At 48.0% G+C, this 18,380-nt stretch overlaps 1 protein-coding gene across 1 annotated transcript in view; it reads left to right on the forward strand.

The window, feature by feature from the left end:
* The window catches only part of CLPTM1 (CLPTM1 regulator of GABA type A receptor forward trafficking), a 326,345-nt gene that overhangs the window by 222,280 nt on the left and 85,685 nt on the right, over positions 1-18,380 (forward strand). The window contains exons 11-12 of the mRNA XM_069207717.1: positions 688-783; positions 6,531-6,666. Coding sequence (XP_069063818.1) covers positions 688-783; positions 6,531-6,666 — 232 coding nt within the window. The remainder of the gene's footprint in view (positions 1-687; positions 784-6,530; positions 6,667-18,380) is intronic.

Genomic DNA, 18,380 nt, shown 5'->3' on the forward strand with positions numbered 1-18,380 from the left:
CATACTCCCTGTATCTACCAAAGCAGAAGTGGAGGACGCTCCTCTCACGTTGCAGCAAAAACTTGGAACAATTCTCCCACCACACCTCCAGACCATCGCCTCACTTCCGGAATTCCAAAGGGGCCCTCAAGACCTGGCTTTTCGAATAAGGCTCCAGGACCGGCAAGCTGCTGGATACCCTATCTGGTGGTTAGCCGCACTTTATAAATCCTGATTCATTGATTGATTGATGAGGGCTTCTGCCAGGAGCTGCCGCAAATGGATTTTGGCCTATGCCACCTAGGCTCTAGTGCCACCAACAATAGGGAGTGATCAGAGATAATGGAACCCCCCCTCCTATTCCCCCCCCCCCCCCCCCCCCCCAAGCAGTTATAATCTGAATATAATGAACATTGTTTTTTTCAAATCATTTTTGCAGGTATTTTTCACTGTCATCCCAACCAGCGTTGATTATTGCCAGAAAGTTAATATGACTAAAATATCATGCAGTTCTGCAAATGCAGGAAAGTAACTTTACATGTTTTCAATTCCTTGTTTTTGCTTAATTGTTATCTTACAAACTCTAATACAACTGTTTTTAGTATAAATGACCAGAATAGTCTCTGTTTAATGCTTATTTAATATGATGCTGGTCTCCCAACCAACTCTTGCTTTGGTCTCATGTGTTTGATTTTTGTCTTTCCCCAGTTGGACAGAGAAAATAAGGTGGCTGGCATCTTCCCCCGACTGACCTGTAAAGACAAATCTACCTACATTCAGTCTTCCACCAAAATCTATGACGATGTGAGTATGTAACTTAAAACTGTTGTGTGGTAATTGCCTCTCTGTGTCCTTGAGTACTATGTAGAATCAGCATAGAAAGGTTGGTGTCTTAAGCTTGGACCCCTGTATACACAAATGAGAAGTTTCCCAACCATATCAGTAGTAATCTTTTTAATCCCAAACATTGCTGTGTATGGAGTTGTTTGTTTTGAAACAAAATACTGCAGTGAAGTCAATCCTTTATCTTCTCCTCCCAAACACTATAATTGAGAGATTACGCGCCCAGGCTTCACAGTCCTAAAATTTGGTGTCTGCAAATCCAAATGATGCAATCCTACTTAGCAGTATGACTCCACAGTCTCATGCAGTGCATTAAATGCTTATTTATGCATTGTACACAACAGTGCTGGGAGCAGCATCTCCTAGGTCTAATCATGGAGTGCTCCATAGTATACCTCTGCATCCATAAACCAGTATACTGCTGCTCCCCTGAAAAGTGCAATGCAGGAAACGGTATATTGCTGCTCACTAAAGTGGTTCAAGAATTGAGGTGCATATTTTTGGAACTATGAACAGTGCTGTGCAGGTTGGTAAAGTCTGTGAACATTCCACTCCGCTGCTATGGTGCAGTCACCAAAATTGTTTAGAATGGCTTTAAAAAGTAATTGTTTTGATTGCTTTACTTAAAAATTCAAATTCCAACTGCTGCATGGCAACCTTTTCAAAATGTTCATTTTATTGATGGATATGTCTAACTGCAGATTAATCACATTTTGAATATCCCAGGTGCCATAATGGGTCTGAAAAATTCTCTAAGCGAAGACTTCACACATCAGAGGGTGCCAAGTGCCTTCTCAGCGATCTCACACAATCCCGGAAGTAAGAAAGCAGAGCTGCATAAATTAGTGCCACCACTGCACACTGATGTCAGCTCCTTTATTTTCACTCCCCTTGACACGATCCAGAGTTTTGCTTCCATCTTTGTCTGTCTTCCGATGGCTCAAAAGAAAAATCCCCGGACAAAATAGTAGGAAGGATGTCTTAACCTCCTCCTGCCGTGCCGCAGCTGCCAGGAGCAAGTGTCTGTTATGGACTGGTGTGGTGTACTTAGGGCAAAGGTTGTGTGACAAGTGTGCCCTCATGTATTCAAAGGTGATCAGAGAGCAGGGAGCAAAGTTTTGCATTGCAGAGCATTGGAGGTGGTCTGATTTGACACAGTCATTCCACTCCAGGTAGCAGGGTTTCTCCAGGGGCAAGTCCTTGCTCAAAGTATTCTAGTAAATTTAAGTTGTGAACACTCCCATAAATTAAGGAAAGCCAAGTGTTACTGAACCCCACATGTTGTATGGGTGTCACCTGCGTCTCCAGCCTCTTCTGTATGCATTCTGCTCCGCAACTGGTCCTGGTGTGCCCAGACTTTCCCAGGCTTTGTCAACCCTGCAGCACATAGCAGCCGTTAAGGAGGCTCTGCTGAAGATTTTTCACATGCTGCTGACTCCCCCTGTTATGCTTTCAGGCCCTAGTTAGACTTTTGCTGGTGGGTCCTCACCTAGCACCAAGTGTCACCTCGGGACCAGTCTCTGGGCCTGCACTGACATTGGTTTCACAGCACCTACTTCTACTCTAGTCTCTTCTGTGCAAGAGTGGGTACTGGCTCCAGTGTAACACCGGTCTCCGAATCCCAAACTGATGTCAACACTTGCAAGGGTTGTTGCGCTGCAAGGTTACCAAGGTGCAGCCACTGGTCATTCAACCAGTTCTGCAGTCTTAATCTCTTCCACAGTGCCTTTTTTTTTTTTTTTACCAGAGGCTGGAGATTATATTGGGCTCTGATTCTGACATGGTCCAGGAGCTACAAAATATGTCCCACAAAGCTTACGATGAAACAAAAATATGCACCCCGCTCATTGCAATGACGACAGACTTTACCGAGACCTACAAAATGCTAAGAGGTTCAGCACCTAGCCCGTCAGAGTTGGACTCTTAACCTGGTTCACTAGTGAAAGAAATTGCCTCTTTTGCAGTGGTATTGCACAGAGAGGCAGGTGTGCTTGATTTACAGTGGTTCAATGTTAAATCTAAGTCCAATTTAGTAACTGAAATACTCCAACCAGGACCTACTTTGCCAGAGCAATTATTACCATTTAATGAAGCTCTAATGGGTGCCCTCATGACCACTTGGTCGAAGCAATGTTGGGCCCCTCCAACCAGTTGACCTGTGGCTAGGCGACACAGACCAGCTCCTGACAAAACACCTGAAAGTCTTAATTGCATATTCCACAAGGGAAGTCAGTCTGAACAAATTTCCTTCTCAGCCCCTAGACAGGGATTCAGGTCATATCCATGCCTATGACAAAAAGATGTTTTCCTCTTCTAGCCTAGCCCTGCGCCCCTTGAACTTGGTGTGCCATGTGGGCAGGTGTACCCACGCTGCAGCCAGCAATATCTTGCCTGCAGTCCTGGAGAACGTCAGGACATCACTTGCTCAAATGATTCAGGATGGACAGAATGCAGTTAAATGTGTTCCAAGGTGAACTCAACACCAGTGATTGTATAGGCCACACTGTTGATGCTAGGATAGTGTTTAGAAAACATACCTGGATGCGAGCAACTGGATTTTCAGGAGACCTCCAGGTGTCTGTAAGGACATGCTTTTTAACAGAGCAAGACTTTTAGAAAAGGAGTCTGACTAGGAACTTGAATGATTTAAAGATAGTTGCTCCAGAGCATAATCCTTGATATTATTGTCCCCAGCCTGCCAATTCCTAAAAAAGTGCATGAGAATTGTAGGGCTACTTCACTGGCCTGGCTTAGCAACAACTCCAACCTTCTCCGCAGGTGAAATCAAAGACCCTGACTTTTCGAGGGGGAAGGATGCAGTGGCAGCTGTAGCTGTTCACTTCTTTCCAGGGCAGTCGTCCTCTAATTGTTCTTTCCCTTTGGCAGCAGACCCCAAGCTGCTTTGACTTGCCCTTAGAGTTGCACAATCAAGCAGTAGGTTGCAAGATACAACATTTCCTTCCCAGGCGGAAATCTGTCACATCAGACCGATGGGTTTTACATATTATTCTAAAAGGACTACACCCTACCTTTCGTTTTGTCCTCCCCACCTATTGCTCCACACTAGAGCAAATGCAGGCAGACCATGCTTCAGTTTTAACCTCATAATGACAAAAGGTTCAATTAGGCGAGTACTGGGCTGTGAGAGGGGAGAGGTATGCTACTTCCTCCTGCTGGAAAAGGGTGGCGGCCTTTGGTATATGATTTACCTTAAACCTTGGAACACCTTTTTAAGAAAGATGATGATGAAAATGACCTTGTTGCAACACAGATCTTCGCAGCTCTAGCCCCTGTAGATTGGATGGTGCCCCAAAACTGGACCTATATTTTTACAAACCTGTCCTTCTCAAAACATCTCCTATTTGCATTGCTGCCCTTTGGCTTTACCTGGCTCCTCAAGTGTCTTGAATGTTATGAAAGTGGTGGCAGGTCATCTTCGGAGTTTGGGGATGTATATATATTCCCATACCTCATTGACGGGCATCTCAAGGCCGTCTCACCACAGTCTGTCACAGACCACTTCGGAGTGATGGTTACCTTCATCATCCATGAGCTTTACAATGGCAAACTGAAGTTAAACATGACACCTGTATTGAGGATTTTTTTCTCGGGGCAGTCCTGGACATGCTGGCATTCAAGGATTTTCCAACGCATCAAAGAGTCTGAGACATCGGGATATGATCCATATGTGTTGGGCTTAATCCTGCGTCTCAGTGAGGATGATTCTGATGCCTTTTGGGCTGATAGTCTCGTACATCCTTCTTGCCCTGCAAACTAGATGGTACACACACACCTTGCTGTGGCACTTAAGATTTCAGTGGACCCAGTACAGGTGCTGCGCCTCTAATTCCATCCAGATCTCACAGAATTTGGCTCAGAATCTTGTGTGGTGGCAGCAAGCACGTCTGACTTCCTTCCACATACAGACAGACAGTATGAGTGTTCCAGACACCTTGCATGCTGACATGGGTGCCATTTGGGACAGTTGATCAGAGCCTTCTGGTTTCCATCACTGAGGTTTCCCCCACATCAGTCTCTTGGAGCTTTGTGCTATCTGGGTGGCCTTGAAAGCTTTCTTCTGACTGAGTTGAGGCTAGTGCAGGTCCACATGAAAAACTGGACTGCAATGTGATACTGCAACAAGCAGGTTAGGCTGGGGTACTGGGTTAGGAAGCCCTAGATCTTTGGAGGTGGCTGTCTTTCTGTTGGCCAACCACCTAGCTGTGTACTTGAATGCCAGGGCAGACCAGCTGAGCAGATATCTGCTGACAGGCCTTCATCCCAAGGTGGCACAAGCATCTTCAAACAGTGGGGCATGCCCTAATAGATCTGTAGGGAACACAGTGTCAAAACAACTGTGTACTGTGATTTTTGCAGGTAGACATCCTCCAACGAAACCCATTACGATGGATGTTGGCAGAAGTTTGTGACCTGGTGTTGGATCCATCAACCTAATCTTCTGCATGCTAAACGTTTGAATGTGTTGTTAGCCAGCAAACCTTGCAGTGGGCTCTGTAATTGTTGCATGTTGTTTTGTTTGCGAGCCCAGCCTCTCTTATCAAATAACATGTTGCGATAAATTTCTTAAAAGACCTAACTCGCGTTCCCCTGAAACCCTTCGTCCTGTCACAGTGCAACCTCAATTTGGTCCTTGAGTATATATTGTGCAGGCCATTTGAACCTATGCATAGTTGCTCCATTCAGCTCTTGGCAATCAAAACAGCTTGTCTAATCACGATCACCTTTGCAAGCTGCATGAGTGAACTGCAGTTAGTTGCTGTTTGTGCAACCTCCCTACACCACAAACCTCCAAGACAAGTTGGTGATAAAAGCTCGAGCTGCTTTCCTGTTAAAAGTGGTGTTCTTCACCCTGCTACGCCTTTCCAAAGAGCAGCAAAGACTTCACTGGGCTGAACTGAAAAGAGCCTGAAATCTCTAAATTGACCATACGAAAAACATCATATAGACAACTCACACTTTGTTGTTTTTGGTGAGACCAAGAAAAGTAAAGAAATACAGAGGAGGACTCTGTCAAGGTCATTAGGTCTCAGCACAAATAAGGATGCATACACATTGACCAAGGAGGACCCCCTGAAAACCACAAGGCCCCTTCTACTAGGGCCAAAGATGTAAAAAATGCACTAGCAAAGGTTGTACATCATACATCTGCCAGGCTGTCACAAGGGCATTGGTGTAAACATTAACCAAGGGCAATTGCTTTGACAGTCAGGTCCCAGAGAGGGCTGCTTTATTGAAGAAGATAGATTGAGGTCAATGCAGGCCCTTATGGGACTCCAGTTTTGGGTTAATGCATTATACCAGTAGAGCCACGAGGCGCAACCAGTTGGTGTACTGGATCAATGCTGGATGAATTTTCTAGATCCAGCTTGATGCTTGGGGTATCATAAAGATGAAGAATTTGTGGGTGGATAGTAGATCCAGCAGAAAGAGTGTTACTGAATGCAAATAACTTGTTCTTATAATTTGTTTAGTCAAATTAAAATTCAAGAATGCTTCATGTCTGTAAAGACAAGGCTCTCTTGAAACATGGCTAATATCTTTTCTGTCCTCTTGCCAAATAGCGAGAGATACCTGGGGACTTTGCCCACCAGTCTCTGGTTTTCTGTGTAAACAAAATGTGCTAGTTGTCACGAGAATGTGTGCATTCTAAAACTGATTTCGTTCTTTTTCTCTTGGCTTGTCCTCAGATGGCATTTCGCTACCTGTCCTGGATCCTTTATCCGCTACTAGGCTGCTATGCAGTGTACAGCCTGCTTTACATGGAGCACAAGAGCTGGTACTCGTGGGTTCTGAGCATGCTTTATGGCTTCCTACTAACATTTGGTGAGTATTGTAGAGGGGAATTTCACAAAATGGTGGACTCCTGTTTCCATTTCCCTTGCCTGGTGTTTCTGTAAACTGTGGATTGCTACCAGATTTCCATGATAGGTATCCTGACTAACATTTCCAATGATTCTCAGATTAAAGCCAGCTGACTGATCAAGATTCTTCCCATGAGCTAAGGATTGTAGAGTAGCACCATCAGAGCTAGAGGATCAGCATCTTTCTTTGGTGATAGATGAACACCATGCTGAATCCTTTCCAGAGTCTGCAGTCAACCCATATGGTTAATGTAGCTCATGGGTTCCACCACTTTAGTCCACCAGGATTTTTCACTTTGACTACCTGAATTTAGGACATTTGCTGTGTGCAAGTTTCAGTACCTGAGATCACTCATGGTGAATAAACGGTAATGGGACTGAGGGTTTTACAGCCAGTGTCTGCTGTTTAAGATACACCCACTGCAGCTAGTGTAAGGGCCCTTGGGCTTGTTACACATAAACGTGTGAACACACGTGCACTCTGCGCTTGTGAGACAACCATCATGCACATCATGGTAATTGCGCTTAGATAGACTGACGCAAAAGGCACTTAGTAAGGATTGGTTCTGACCTGAGGTAAGGGCTATAATATTAGTGGGCATTCATAGATCGGTCAGTAGGGCTTACTGAAAAATTTGTATTGCTTTCACTGTATTGTACATGTAGGCAGAATCTAACCTTAAAGTGCAGTTTCACTTCATGAAGGTCTACACAGTCCAGCAAGGTGTCAAACTGGTGTAAATATGCATGTAGAGTTGGTCTGCAGTGCCCAGCGCACTAAATCAACATCTTATGGGACTTACAAAATTGTCATATTTCTCTGCCTCAGCTCATAATTGGATGCCAGGCCTTTGCTCTCTCTAGTGGACCAAGTTAATTATTTTGCTCCCTAGCAGAGGAAACAGAGCTCTTCTCACACAAAAGAAACAATTATCAGTGAATGGCTCAGTCCCTGGGAATGTAGGAGATGGGGAGGAAGACGTGCATTCAATAATTAACTTGTCACAATACAATGGGGTCTGGGCAGCCTATCCAGAGTGAACCAATGAGAAAGCCCGAGACCTCTAGAGCAAACATGGGGATTGGAAATTTTGTTGGGAAGGGGTCAAGCAGTGATGTGAGCTTAGAGTAGGACTATGTCCCTCAGAGGAGAGCTTTCTAGAGAACACTTGATGACGACATGTTGGATTGTTCTGGAATGGTGTTGGGTGTGAAATCGTAGAGGGAGGATGTAGCATCCTAGGATTAGCTAGATTTGCATACTGTAGGAGGCTGGACTGGCTTGTAGTGAGTACCAAGGGGTACTTGCACCTTGCACCAGGCCCAGTTATCCCTTATTAGTGTATAGGGTGTCTAGCAGCTTAGGCTGATAGATAATGGTAGCTTAGCAGAGCAGCTTAGGCTGAACTAGGAGACGTGTGAAGCTACTACAGTACCACTTAGTGTCATATGCACAATATCATAAGAAAACACAATACACAGTTATACTAAAAATAAAGGTACTTTATTTTTATGACAATATGCCAAAGTATCTTAGAGTGTACCCTCAGTGAGAGGATAGGAAATATACACAAGATATATATACACAATAGCAAAAATATGCAGTATAGTCTTAGAAAACAGTGCAAACAATGTATAGTTACAATAGGATGCAATGGGGAAACATAGGGATAGGGGCAACACAAACCATATACTCCAAAAGTGGAATGTGAACCACGAATGGACCCCAAACCTATGTGACCTTGTAGAGGGTCGCTGGGACTATTAGAACATAGTGAGAGTTAGAAAAATAACCCTCCCCAAGACCCTGAAAAGTGAGTGCAAAGTGCACTAAAGTTCCCCTAAGGACAAAAGAGTCGTGTTAGAGGAATAATGCAGGAAAGACACAAACCAGCAATGCAACAACTGTGGATTTCCAATCTAGGGTACCTGTGGAACAAGGGGACCAAGTCCAAAAGTCACAAGCAAGTCGGAGATGGGCAGATGCCCAGGAAATGCCAGCTGCGGGTGCAAAGAAGCTTCGACTGTACAGAAGAAGCTGAGGTTTCTGCAGGAACGAAAAGGGCTAGAGACTTCCCCTTTGGTGGACGGATCCCTCTCGCCTTGGAGAGTCGTGCAGAAGTGTTTTCCCGCCGGAAGGACGCCAACAAGCCTTGCTACACGCAAATCGTGCGTTTGGCGTTTTTGGACGCTGCTCGGGCCCAGGAGGGACCAGGAGGTCGCAAATTGGACCTGCAGAGAGAGGGGACGTCGAGCAAGACAAAGAGCCCTCACTGAAGCAGGTAGCACCCGGAGAAGTGCCAGAAACAGGCACTATGAGGATGCGTGAAACGGTGCTCGCCGAAGTTGCACAAAGGAGTCACACGTCGCCGGAGACCAACTTAGAAAGTCGTGCAATGCAGGTTAGAGTGCCGTGGACCCAGGCTTGGCTGTGCACAAAGGATTTCCGCCGGAAGTGCACAGGGGCCGGAGTAGCTGCAAAGTCGCGGTTCCCAGCAATGCAGCCCAGCGAGGTGAGGCAAGGACTTACCTCCACCAAACTTGGGCTGAAGAGTCACTGGACTGTGGGGGTCACTTGGACAGAGTCGCTGGATTCGAGGGACCTCGCTCGTCCTGCTGAGAGGAGACCCAAGGGACCGGTGATGCAGCTTTTTGGTGCCTGCGGTTGCAGGGGGAAGATTCCGTCGACCCACGGGAGATTTCTTCGGAGCTTCTGGTGCAGAGAGGAGGCAGGCTACCCCCACAGCATGCACAAGCAGGAAAACAGTCGAGAAGGCGGCAGGATCAGTGTTACAGAGTTGCAGTAGTCGTCTTTGCTACTATGTTGCAGGTTTGCAGGCTTCCAGCGAGGTCAGCGGTCGATTCCTTATCAGAAGGTGAAGAGAGAGATGCAGAGGAACTCGGCTGAGCTCATGCATTCGTTATCTAAAGTTTCCCCAGAGACAGAGACCCTAAATAGCCAGAAAAGAGGGTTTGGCTACCTAGGAGAGAGGAAAGGCTACTAACACCTGAAGGAGCCTATCAGCAGGAGTCTCTGACGTCACCTGGTGGCACTGGCCACTCAGAGCAGTCCAGTGTGCCAGCAGCACCTCTGTTTCCAAGATGGCAGAGGTCTGGAGCACACTGGAGGAGCTCTGGACACCTCCCAGGGGAGGTGCAGGTCAGGGGAGTGGTCACTCCCCTTTCCTTTGTCCAGTTTCGCGCCAGAGCAGTGGCTAAGGGGTCCCTGAACCGGTGTAGACTGGCTTATGCAGAATTGGGCACATCTGTGCCCAACAAAGCATTTCCAGAGGCTGGGGGAGGCTACTCCTCCCCTGCCTTCACACCATTTTCCAAAGGGAGAGGGTGTCACACCCTCTCTCAGAGGAAGTTCTTTGTTCTGCCTGGCTGGACCCCAGGAGGGCAGCTGCCTGTCTGAGGGGTTGGCAGCAGCAGCAGCTGCAGTGAAACCCCAGGAAGGGCAGTCTGGCAGTACCAGGGTCTGTGCTACAGACCACTGGGATCATGGAATTGTACCAACAATGCCAGGATGGCATAGAGGGGGCAATTCCATGATCATAGACATGTTACATGGCCATATTCGGAGTTACCATGGTGAAGCTACATATAGGTAGTGACCTATATGTAGTGCACGCGTGTAATGGTGTCCCCGCACTCCCAAAGTTCAGTGAATTGGCTCTGAACAATGTGGGGGCACCTTGGCTAGTGCCAGGGTGCCCTCACACTAAGTAACTTTGCACCTAACCTTTACCAGGTAAAGGTTAGACATATAGGTGACTTATAAGTTACTTAAGTGCAGTGTAAAATGGCTGTGAAATAACGTGGACGTTATTTCACTCAGGCTGCAGTGGCAGGCCTGTGTAAGAATTGTCACAGCTCCCTATGGGTGGCAAAAGAAATGCTGCAGCCCATAGGGATCTCCTGGAACCCCAATACCCTGGGTACCTCAGTACCATATACTAGGGGATTATAAGGGTGTTCCAGTAAGCCAATGTAAATTGGTAAAAATGGTCACTAGCCTGTTAGTGACAATTTGAAAGTAATGAGAGAGCATAACCACTGAGGTTCTGGTTAGCAGAGCCTCAGTGAGACAGTTAGGCACCACACAGGGAACATATACATGCACACCTATGAGCACTGGGGCCCTGTGTGACAGGGTCCCAGTGACACATACCTATAGGCCACAAACCTATGAGCACTGGGGTCCTGACTAGCAGGATCCCAGTGACACATAACAACCATACTGAAAACATGGTGTTTTCACTATGAGCACTGAGGCCTGGCCATCAGGATCTCAGTGAGACAGTGAAAACAGTGACAACCACCCTGACATACACTCACAAACAGGCCAAAAGTGGGGGTAACAAGGCTAGAAAGGGGCTACCTTCTCACACATACTGTCTAGAACGTTCCACCCCCAATTAAACCCCTGCACTAGGTTAAGATACTTCAGAAGACCCTGATCTGGGATGCAACAACACTGAGAAAGAAGCCGCCAGATGTCCTGCAAGATGGACTAAGAATTGTGCCAAAAGCTGACCCCCTGGGCTAGGGTTGGTCTTTCCGGGGCCAGTGGGGCAGGCCCATGTATGCTCCCTGAGAATAAGTTGGGGGTAAGACCTTGACTTCCCATCCACCACCACCACCACCACCACCACCCTACAGGTGCTCTGCGAAACAGCCAGGAGGCCATGATGGGGCCTGGAAGTCCAGTCAGGAGGATGTTTCATTGGATGGTAGCAAAGGGGCTGTGCAAAATGCACCCAACTGCAAGATGGAAGCACCGCTAGACAAGCAGCAGAACAAGACTGGCATAGGGAGCCAGAAAATAGAATAGGAGGCCTGTTGAAAATGCTCCTGGTGGCTAACCCTGGCCGCTGGAGCAAAATAAGCTCTCAACGAAGAAAATGGGCTCGCTGAGCCCAGATTTGTTAACTTGAAGGTTTGCCAAAGCAAAAAAAAAGTGTGTTGTGCTCTGCTGTATTTTAAGAAGTTATTTTCCATAGTTGGTTAGGGCCCATGGCATATCTTGATAAATAAAATTCCTATAGGGAGAAGGTGTATTTGGGTCCCCTGCTTCGGAGCTCATGACTGCCATCGGGGGGCCCATCTCACTGAGGGACGGAGACAAAACCAAAAAGGCACTGCAGCACATGTATCATTACCTGCCTTGGGGACATCCGTCCCCCTAGGCTGGAACTCTAGCATTGGGCACATTGCTGCCAACTGTGCCTTGTGTGGGTTGGTTGGGGGGCAGCAGGAATGCCCAGCATCTCAGTGCTGCTCCCACGGCCACTGGAGCAGTGGACAGTGTAGGTCCTGGCATGGGAGCACAAGAGGGGATGCTTCCCCTGTGGCAGGAGCAGAAATAAAAATGATGACTACTGCATGCGGCACCAGAGTTGCTTGCACAAATGCAGGTGTCCAACTGGGGTCATGGGAGCCTTGGGGTTCCATCCCATGGCCACCAGCAAAGCTCTGCAGTTGTGTTTCCACTGGTTGAACCGGGGGCCACCCCTATAAAGGCAAAGATAAATGCAGCACTAGGCCTCTAACTTAATTGGGGAACTGCTAGTTACATAGTCAGTGCTCCAGACTGAAGGAACATCCCTTAAAGCCCTGCAGGACCCATTTAAATATTCTCCCTCCTTATGGTGGCCTCAAACTGGACAGGGGGGCACCCCAAACGTTTTGTTCAGATGTTAATGGGGGGAGTTGCAAGAGTTTCATTTACTCACAAGAAATTATTTAAGAAAACCTAACCCCCAACCTCAAAGTCCCCTGGAACATTGAATTCAAGACACTGGAGAGAGGTTTATGATAATGTTGATCTTTGTTGGCGCTAGAACTTGTACTCTTGGGCTCCGGAGTATAGGGATCCTTTGTAGTTGGTCCTATGGGTGCATTATGTGGCCTGTAGAGAGTAAATAAGACTCTGACACAGGTTCATGGTCGCTTTAAATACGAATGTGTTTTTCTTCGAAGAAGTCTTTTCGAGTCACGAGACCGAGGGACTCCTCCCATTTCGACTCCATTGCGCATGGGCGTCGACTCCATCTTAGATTGGTTTTTTTCCGCCATCGGGTTCGGACGTGTTCCTTTTCGCTCCGAGTTTCAGGTCGGAAAGTTAGTTAGAATCTCGGAAAAATCGTCAGTATTGTTTGCGTTCGGTATCGGGTTAGTTACAACAGATCGACACTGAATTAAGAAGAGCTCCGGTGGCCCTTCGGGTTTTTTTTTTTTCGATCCCCCGTCGGGGCCTGGTCGGCCCGGCCACGTGTCTCTTCAAGGCTGATGGAACGGACCCCATTCCGCTTCTGTCCAAAATGCCATAACAAGTATCCATATACAGATCAACACCTGGTCTGTAACTTGTGTTTGTCACCAGAACACAAGGAGGATACTTGTGAGGCCTGTCGAGCGTTTCGGTCCAGGAAGACACTCAGGGACTGAAGAGCAAGAAGACTGCAAATGGCGTCGGCGCCGACAGGACAAGGGCGTTTCGAGGAGGAGGAAGAAAAATTATCCACCCAGGAATCTGACTCGGAGGAGATCGATCCCGAAGAAACGCCGAAAACCGTGAGTAAGACGTTGAAGCAAAGAACTCACGAGAAGACCGCTAAAGCCCAGGGGACGCCACCGCCAACAGGCCATGGCTTTACCCCAAAAATAGGTGACCGTCCATCGGCACCGAAAAAGGGCGAGCTGGTGTCGAAGTCATCCGACCCCGGTCGAGATACCGGCACACAGCAATCTCGGGCCCGAGATAGTGGCTCTGTAGGAAGTTGGCTCTGTATGTGCTATTTCAAAGTAAGGAATAGCATGCACAGAGTCCAAGGGTTCCCCTTAGAGGTAAAATAGTGGTAAAAATAGATAATACTAATGCTCTATTTTGTGGTAGTATGGTCCAGCAGTAGGCTTATCCAAGGAGTAGTGTTAAGCATTTGTTGTACATACACATAGACAATAAATGAGGTACACACACTCAGAGACAAATCCTGCCAATAGGTTTTTATATAGAAAAATATCTTTTCTTAGTTTATTTTAAGAACCACAGGTTCAAATTCTACATGTAATATCTCATTCGAAAGGTATTGCAGGTAAGTACTTTAGGAACTTCAAATCATCAAAATTGCATGTATACTTTTCAAGTTATTGACAAATAGCTGTTTTAAAAGTGGACACTTAGTGCAATTTTCACAGTTCCTAGGGGAGGTAAGTTTTGATTAGTTTTACCAGGTAAGTAAGACACTTACAGGGTTCAGTTCTTGGTCCAAGGTAGCCCACCGTTGGGGGTTCAGAGCAACCCCAAAGTCACCACACCAGCAGCTCAGGGCCGGTCAGGTGCAGAGTTCAAAGTGGTGCCCAAAACACATAGGCTAGAATGGAGAGAAGGGGGTGCCCCGGTTCCGGTCTGCTTGCAGGTAAGTACCCGCGTCTTCGGAGGGCAGACCAGGGGGGTTTTGTAGGGCACCGGGGGGGACACGAGTCCACACAGAAATTTCACCCTCAGCGGCGCGGGGGCGGCCGGGTGCAGTGTAGAAACAAGCGTCGGGTTCGCAATGTTAGTCTATGAGAGATCTCGGGATCTCTTCAGCGCTGCAGGCAGGCAAGGGGGGGGTTCCTCGGGGAAACCTCCACTTGGGCAAGGGAGAGGGACTCCTGGGGGTCGCTTCTCCAGTGAAAGTCCGGTCCTTCAGGTCCTGGGGGCTGCGGGTGCAGGGTCTCTCTCAGGCGTCGGGACTTTAGGTTCAAAGAGTCACGGTCAGGGGAAGCCTCGGGATTCCCTCTGCAGGCGGCGCTGTGGGGACTCAGGGGGGACAGATTTTGGTACTCACAGTATCAGAGTAGTCCTGGGGTCCCTCCTGAGGTGTCGGATCTCCACCAGCCGAGTCGGGGTCGCCGGGTGCAGTGTTGCAAGTCTCACGCTTCTTGCGGGGAGCTTGCAGGGTTCTTTAAAGCTGCTGGAAACAAAGTTGCAGCTTTTCTTGGAGCAGGTCCGCTGTCCTCGGGAGTTTCTTGTCTTTTCGAAGCAGGGGCAGTCCTCAGAGGATGTCGAGGTCGCTGGTCCCTTCGGAAGGCGTCGCTGGAGCAGGATCTTTGGAAGGCAGGAGACAGGCCGGTGAGTTTCTGGAGCCAAGGCAGTTGTCGTCTTCTGGTCTTCCGCTGCAGGGGTTTTCAGCTGGGCAGTCCTTCTTCTTGTTGCAGGAATCTAATTTTCTAGGGTTCAGGGTAGCCCTTAAATACTAAATTTAAGGGCGTGTTTAGGTCTGGGGGGTTAGTAGCCAATGGCTACTAGCCCTGAGGGTGGGTACACCCTCTTTGTGCCTCCTCCCAAGGGGAGGGGGTCACAATCCTAACCCTATTGGGGGAATCCTCCATCTGCAAGATGGAGGATTTCTAAAAGTTAGAGTCACCTCAGCTCAGGACACCTTAGGGGCTGTCCTGACTGGCCAGTGACTCCTCCTTGTTATTCTCATTATTTTCTCCGGCCTTGCCGCCAAAAGTGGGGCCTGGCCGGAGGGGGCGGGCAACTCCACTAGCTGGAGTGTCCTGCTGGGTTGGCACAAAGGAGGTGAGCCTTTGAGGCTCACCGCCAGGTGTGACAATTCCTGCCTGGGGGAGGTGTTAGCATCTCCACCCAGTGCAGGCTTTGTTACTGGCCTCAGAGTGACAAAGGCACTCTCCCCATGGGGCCAGCAACATGTCTCGGTTTGTGGCAGGCTGCTAAAACTAGTCAGCCTACACAGATAGTCGGTTAAGTTTCAGGGGGCACCTCTAAGGTGCCCTCTGTGGTGTATTTTACAATAAAATGTACACTGGCATCAGTGTGCATTTATTGTGCTGAGAAGTTTGATACCAAACTCCCCAGTTTTCAGTGTAGCCATTATGGTGCTGTGGAGTTCGTGTTTGACAGACTCCCAGACCATATACTCTTATGGCTACCCTGCACTTACAATGTCTAAGGTTTTGTTTAGACACTGTAGGGGTACCATGCTCATGCACTGGTACCCTCACCTATGGTATAGTGCACCCTGCCTTAGGGCTGTAAGGCCTGCTAGAGGGGTGTCTTACCTATACTGCATAGGCAGTGAGAGGCTGGCATGGCACCCTGAGGGGAGTGCCATGTCGACTTACTCATTTTGTTCTCACTAGCACACACAAGCTGGCAAGCAGGGTGTCTGTGCTGAGTGAGAGGTCTCCAGGGTGGCATAAGACATGCTGCAGCCCTTAGAGACCTTCCTTGGCATCAGGGCCCTTGGTACTAGAAGTACCAGTTACAAGGGACTTATCTGAATGCCAGGGTGTGCCAATTGTGGATACAATGGTACATTTTAGGTGAAGGAACACTGGTGCTGGGGCCTGGTTAGCAGGGTCCCAGCACACTTCTCAGTCAAGTCAGCATCAGTATCAGGCAAAAAGTGGGGGGTAACTGCAACAGGGAGCCATTTCTTTACACAAGCCCCCCCCAGCCCACAGGCCAGGAGACTCAGCCAACGCTGGAAGAGTCTTCCTAGTCTGTCAGGCGAGGAAGAGTAGAGGAAATGGCTGGTTTGTTGCAGGGCCTACTCTGCCTTACATCCTCCTGTTCAGGTCATTCCCTCTGGGGAACTGACCCACTTCCACAGTGATAGGACCTAGTCTGAACTGCCTCTTGTCTGTGCTTTTTATGTCTTCACCCATTCTCTCTATTTTGAGGTCAGAGGTATCCACCTCTGCTAATCTTATCTTAGCCAGGGTCACCCCTAGCTTACCCAAAGAGGTTACCCAGAGCTGGAGTAACCCCACCATGACCAACAGGGTCAGGGGGCCTAACTTGTTATTTGGCATGGGGTCAGACCACCATGCCAAGGATAGTGCAGCCATAAAGGCTAACACCCAGCAGAGGCCACTGACAGCTGTCAGTGCCCAGAACCACACCTTTAGCTCTTCGCCTAAAAGGGAAGGGGCTAAGTTACAGGCTTCTTTGGGTTCAGGTTGCCTGTCTGCTGTATTAGAGTGGGGGGTTACCACATCTTGTAGTAAACACCCTTCTTCCACTCTTTCTTCTGTTAGCTGAGGAGCCACCCACTCAGGTTTAACAGTTGCCTGACTAGCCAGGACTTCTTGTGGGTCAGGTTGGACTTTATCAGGGCCATTTTTGGAGTTCTCCCCTACTGGAGCAGAATCTCCTTGGCTTGCTGTAACCTTGGCTAAAGGTTGTCCACCCTTCCTACTCTGTTTTCTTTTCTTCTTCTTCTGGGGTCTGCTTGCATTTACTGCAGAGGCAGGACTTCCAGAATACTTGGGAGAGGACTGGCACTGGACCAGTTCCTCTCTTGGGCTCTGACTAACCTCTGGGTAGTCATTTCCAAGGAGACAATCAAGGGGGAGGTCTGTACTGACTACTACCCTTCTCCAGTTAAGAGTGCCACCCACTTCGATGGGCACTAAAGCCACAGGCCTCTTAGTGACCCTGTCTAGGCTAACTCTTACCCTGGCAGTCTCACCTGGGATGTACTGGTTTGAGAGCACCAGCCTGTCATGCACAATAGTGTGACTGGCACAAGTGTCTCTCAGGGCAGTGGTTGGGATTCCATTCACCAGTAGGTGGTGGAAGTGTCTACTTCCCTCTGGGATCTCCAACTCACCTGTTGGGCCCTGTTTCCAGTTGAAGGCTATGAAGACCTCCTCATCTGAGGAGTCATCTCCCATGGCTACACTGGTTACCCCTGGAATCTTGTTCTGGGGTTTGTTTTTGGGACAAGAAGTGTCCTTGGTGTGGTGCCCAGACTGTTTACAGTTGTGGCACCATGCCTTAGTGGCATCCCAGTTCTTACCCTGGTACCCACCTTTGTTTTGGGTTGTGTCTTGGGGCCCACCCACCTGTTCTGGTTTTTGGGGGCCTACAGAGGACTCTTTTTCTTTGTTTCTAGTGTCACCCACTTTCTCCTGGGGAGTTTTTGTAACCCCTTTCTTTTGGTCACCCCCAGTGGAAGTTTTGGTTACCCTAGTCTTGACCCAGTGGTCTGCCTTCTTTCCCAATTCTTGGGGAGAAATTGGACCTAGGTCTACCAGATACTGATGCAACTTTTCATTGAAGCAGTTACTTAAAATGTGTTCTTTCATAAACAAATTATAAAGCCCAACATAGTCACACACTTCATTTCCAGTTAACCAACCATCTAGTGTTTTTACTGAGTAGTCTACAAAATCAACCCAGGTCTGGCTCGAGGATTTTTGAGCCCCCCTGAACCTAATTCTATACTCCTCAGTGGAGAATCCAAAGCCCTCAATCAGGGTACCCTTCATGAGGTCATAAGATTCTGCATCTTTTCCAGAGAGTGTGAGGAGTCTATCCCTACACTTTCCAGTGAACATTTCCCAAAGGAGAGCACCCCAGTGAGATCTGTTTACTTTTCTGGTTACACAAGCCCTCTCAAAAGCTGTGAACCATTTGGTGATGTCATCACCATCTTCATATTTTGTTACAATCCCTTTGGGGATTTTTAGGATGTCAGGAGAATCTCTGACCCTATTTAAGTTGCTGCCACCATTGATGGGACCTAGGCCCATCTCTTTTCTTTCCCTTTCTATGGCTAGGAGCTGCTTTTCCAAAGCCAATCTTTTGGCCATCCTGGCTAACTGGATGTCCTCTTCACTGGGGTTATCCTCAGTGATTTCAGAGGTGTTGGT

The sequence above is a fragment of the Pleurodeles waltl genome, chromosome 9, assembly GCF_031143425.1.
Source record: "Pleurodeles waltl isolate 20211129_DDA chromosome 9, aPleWal1.hap1.20221129, whole genome shotgun sequence".
In the NCBI taxonomy this organism is placed as follows: Eukaryota; Metazoa; Chordata; class Amphibia; order Caudata; family Salamandridae; genus Pleurodeles; species Pleurodeles waltl.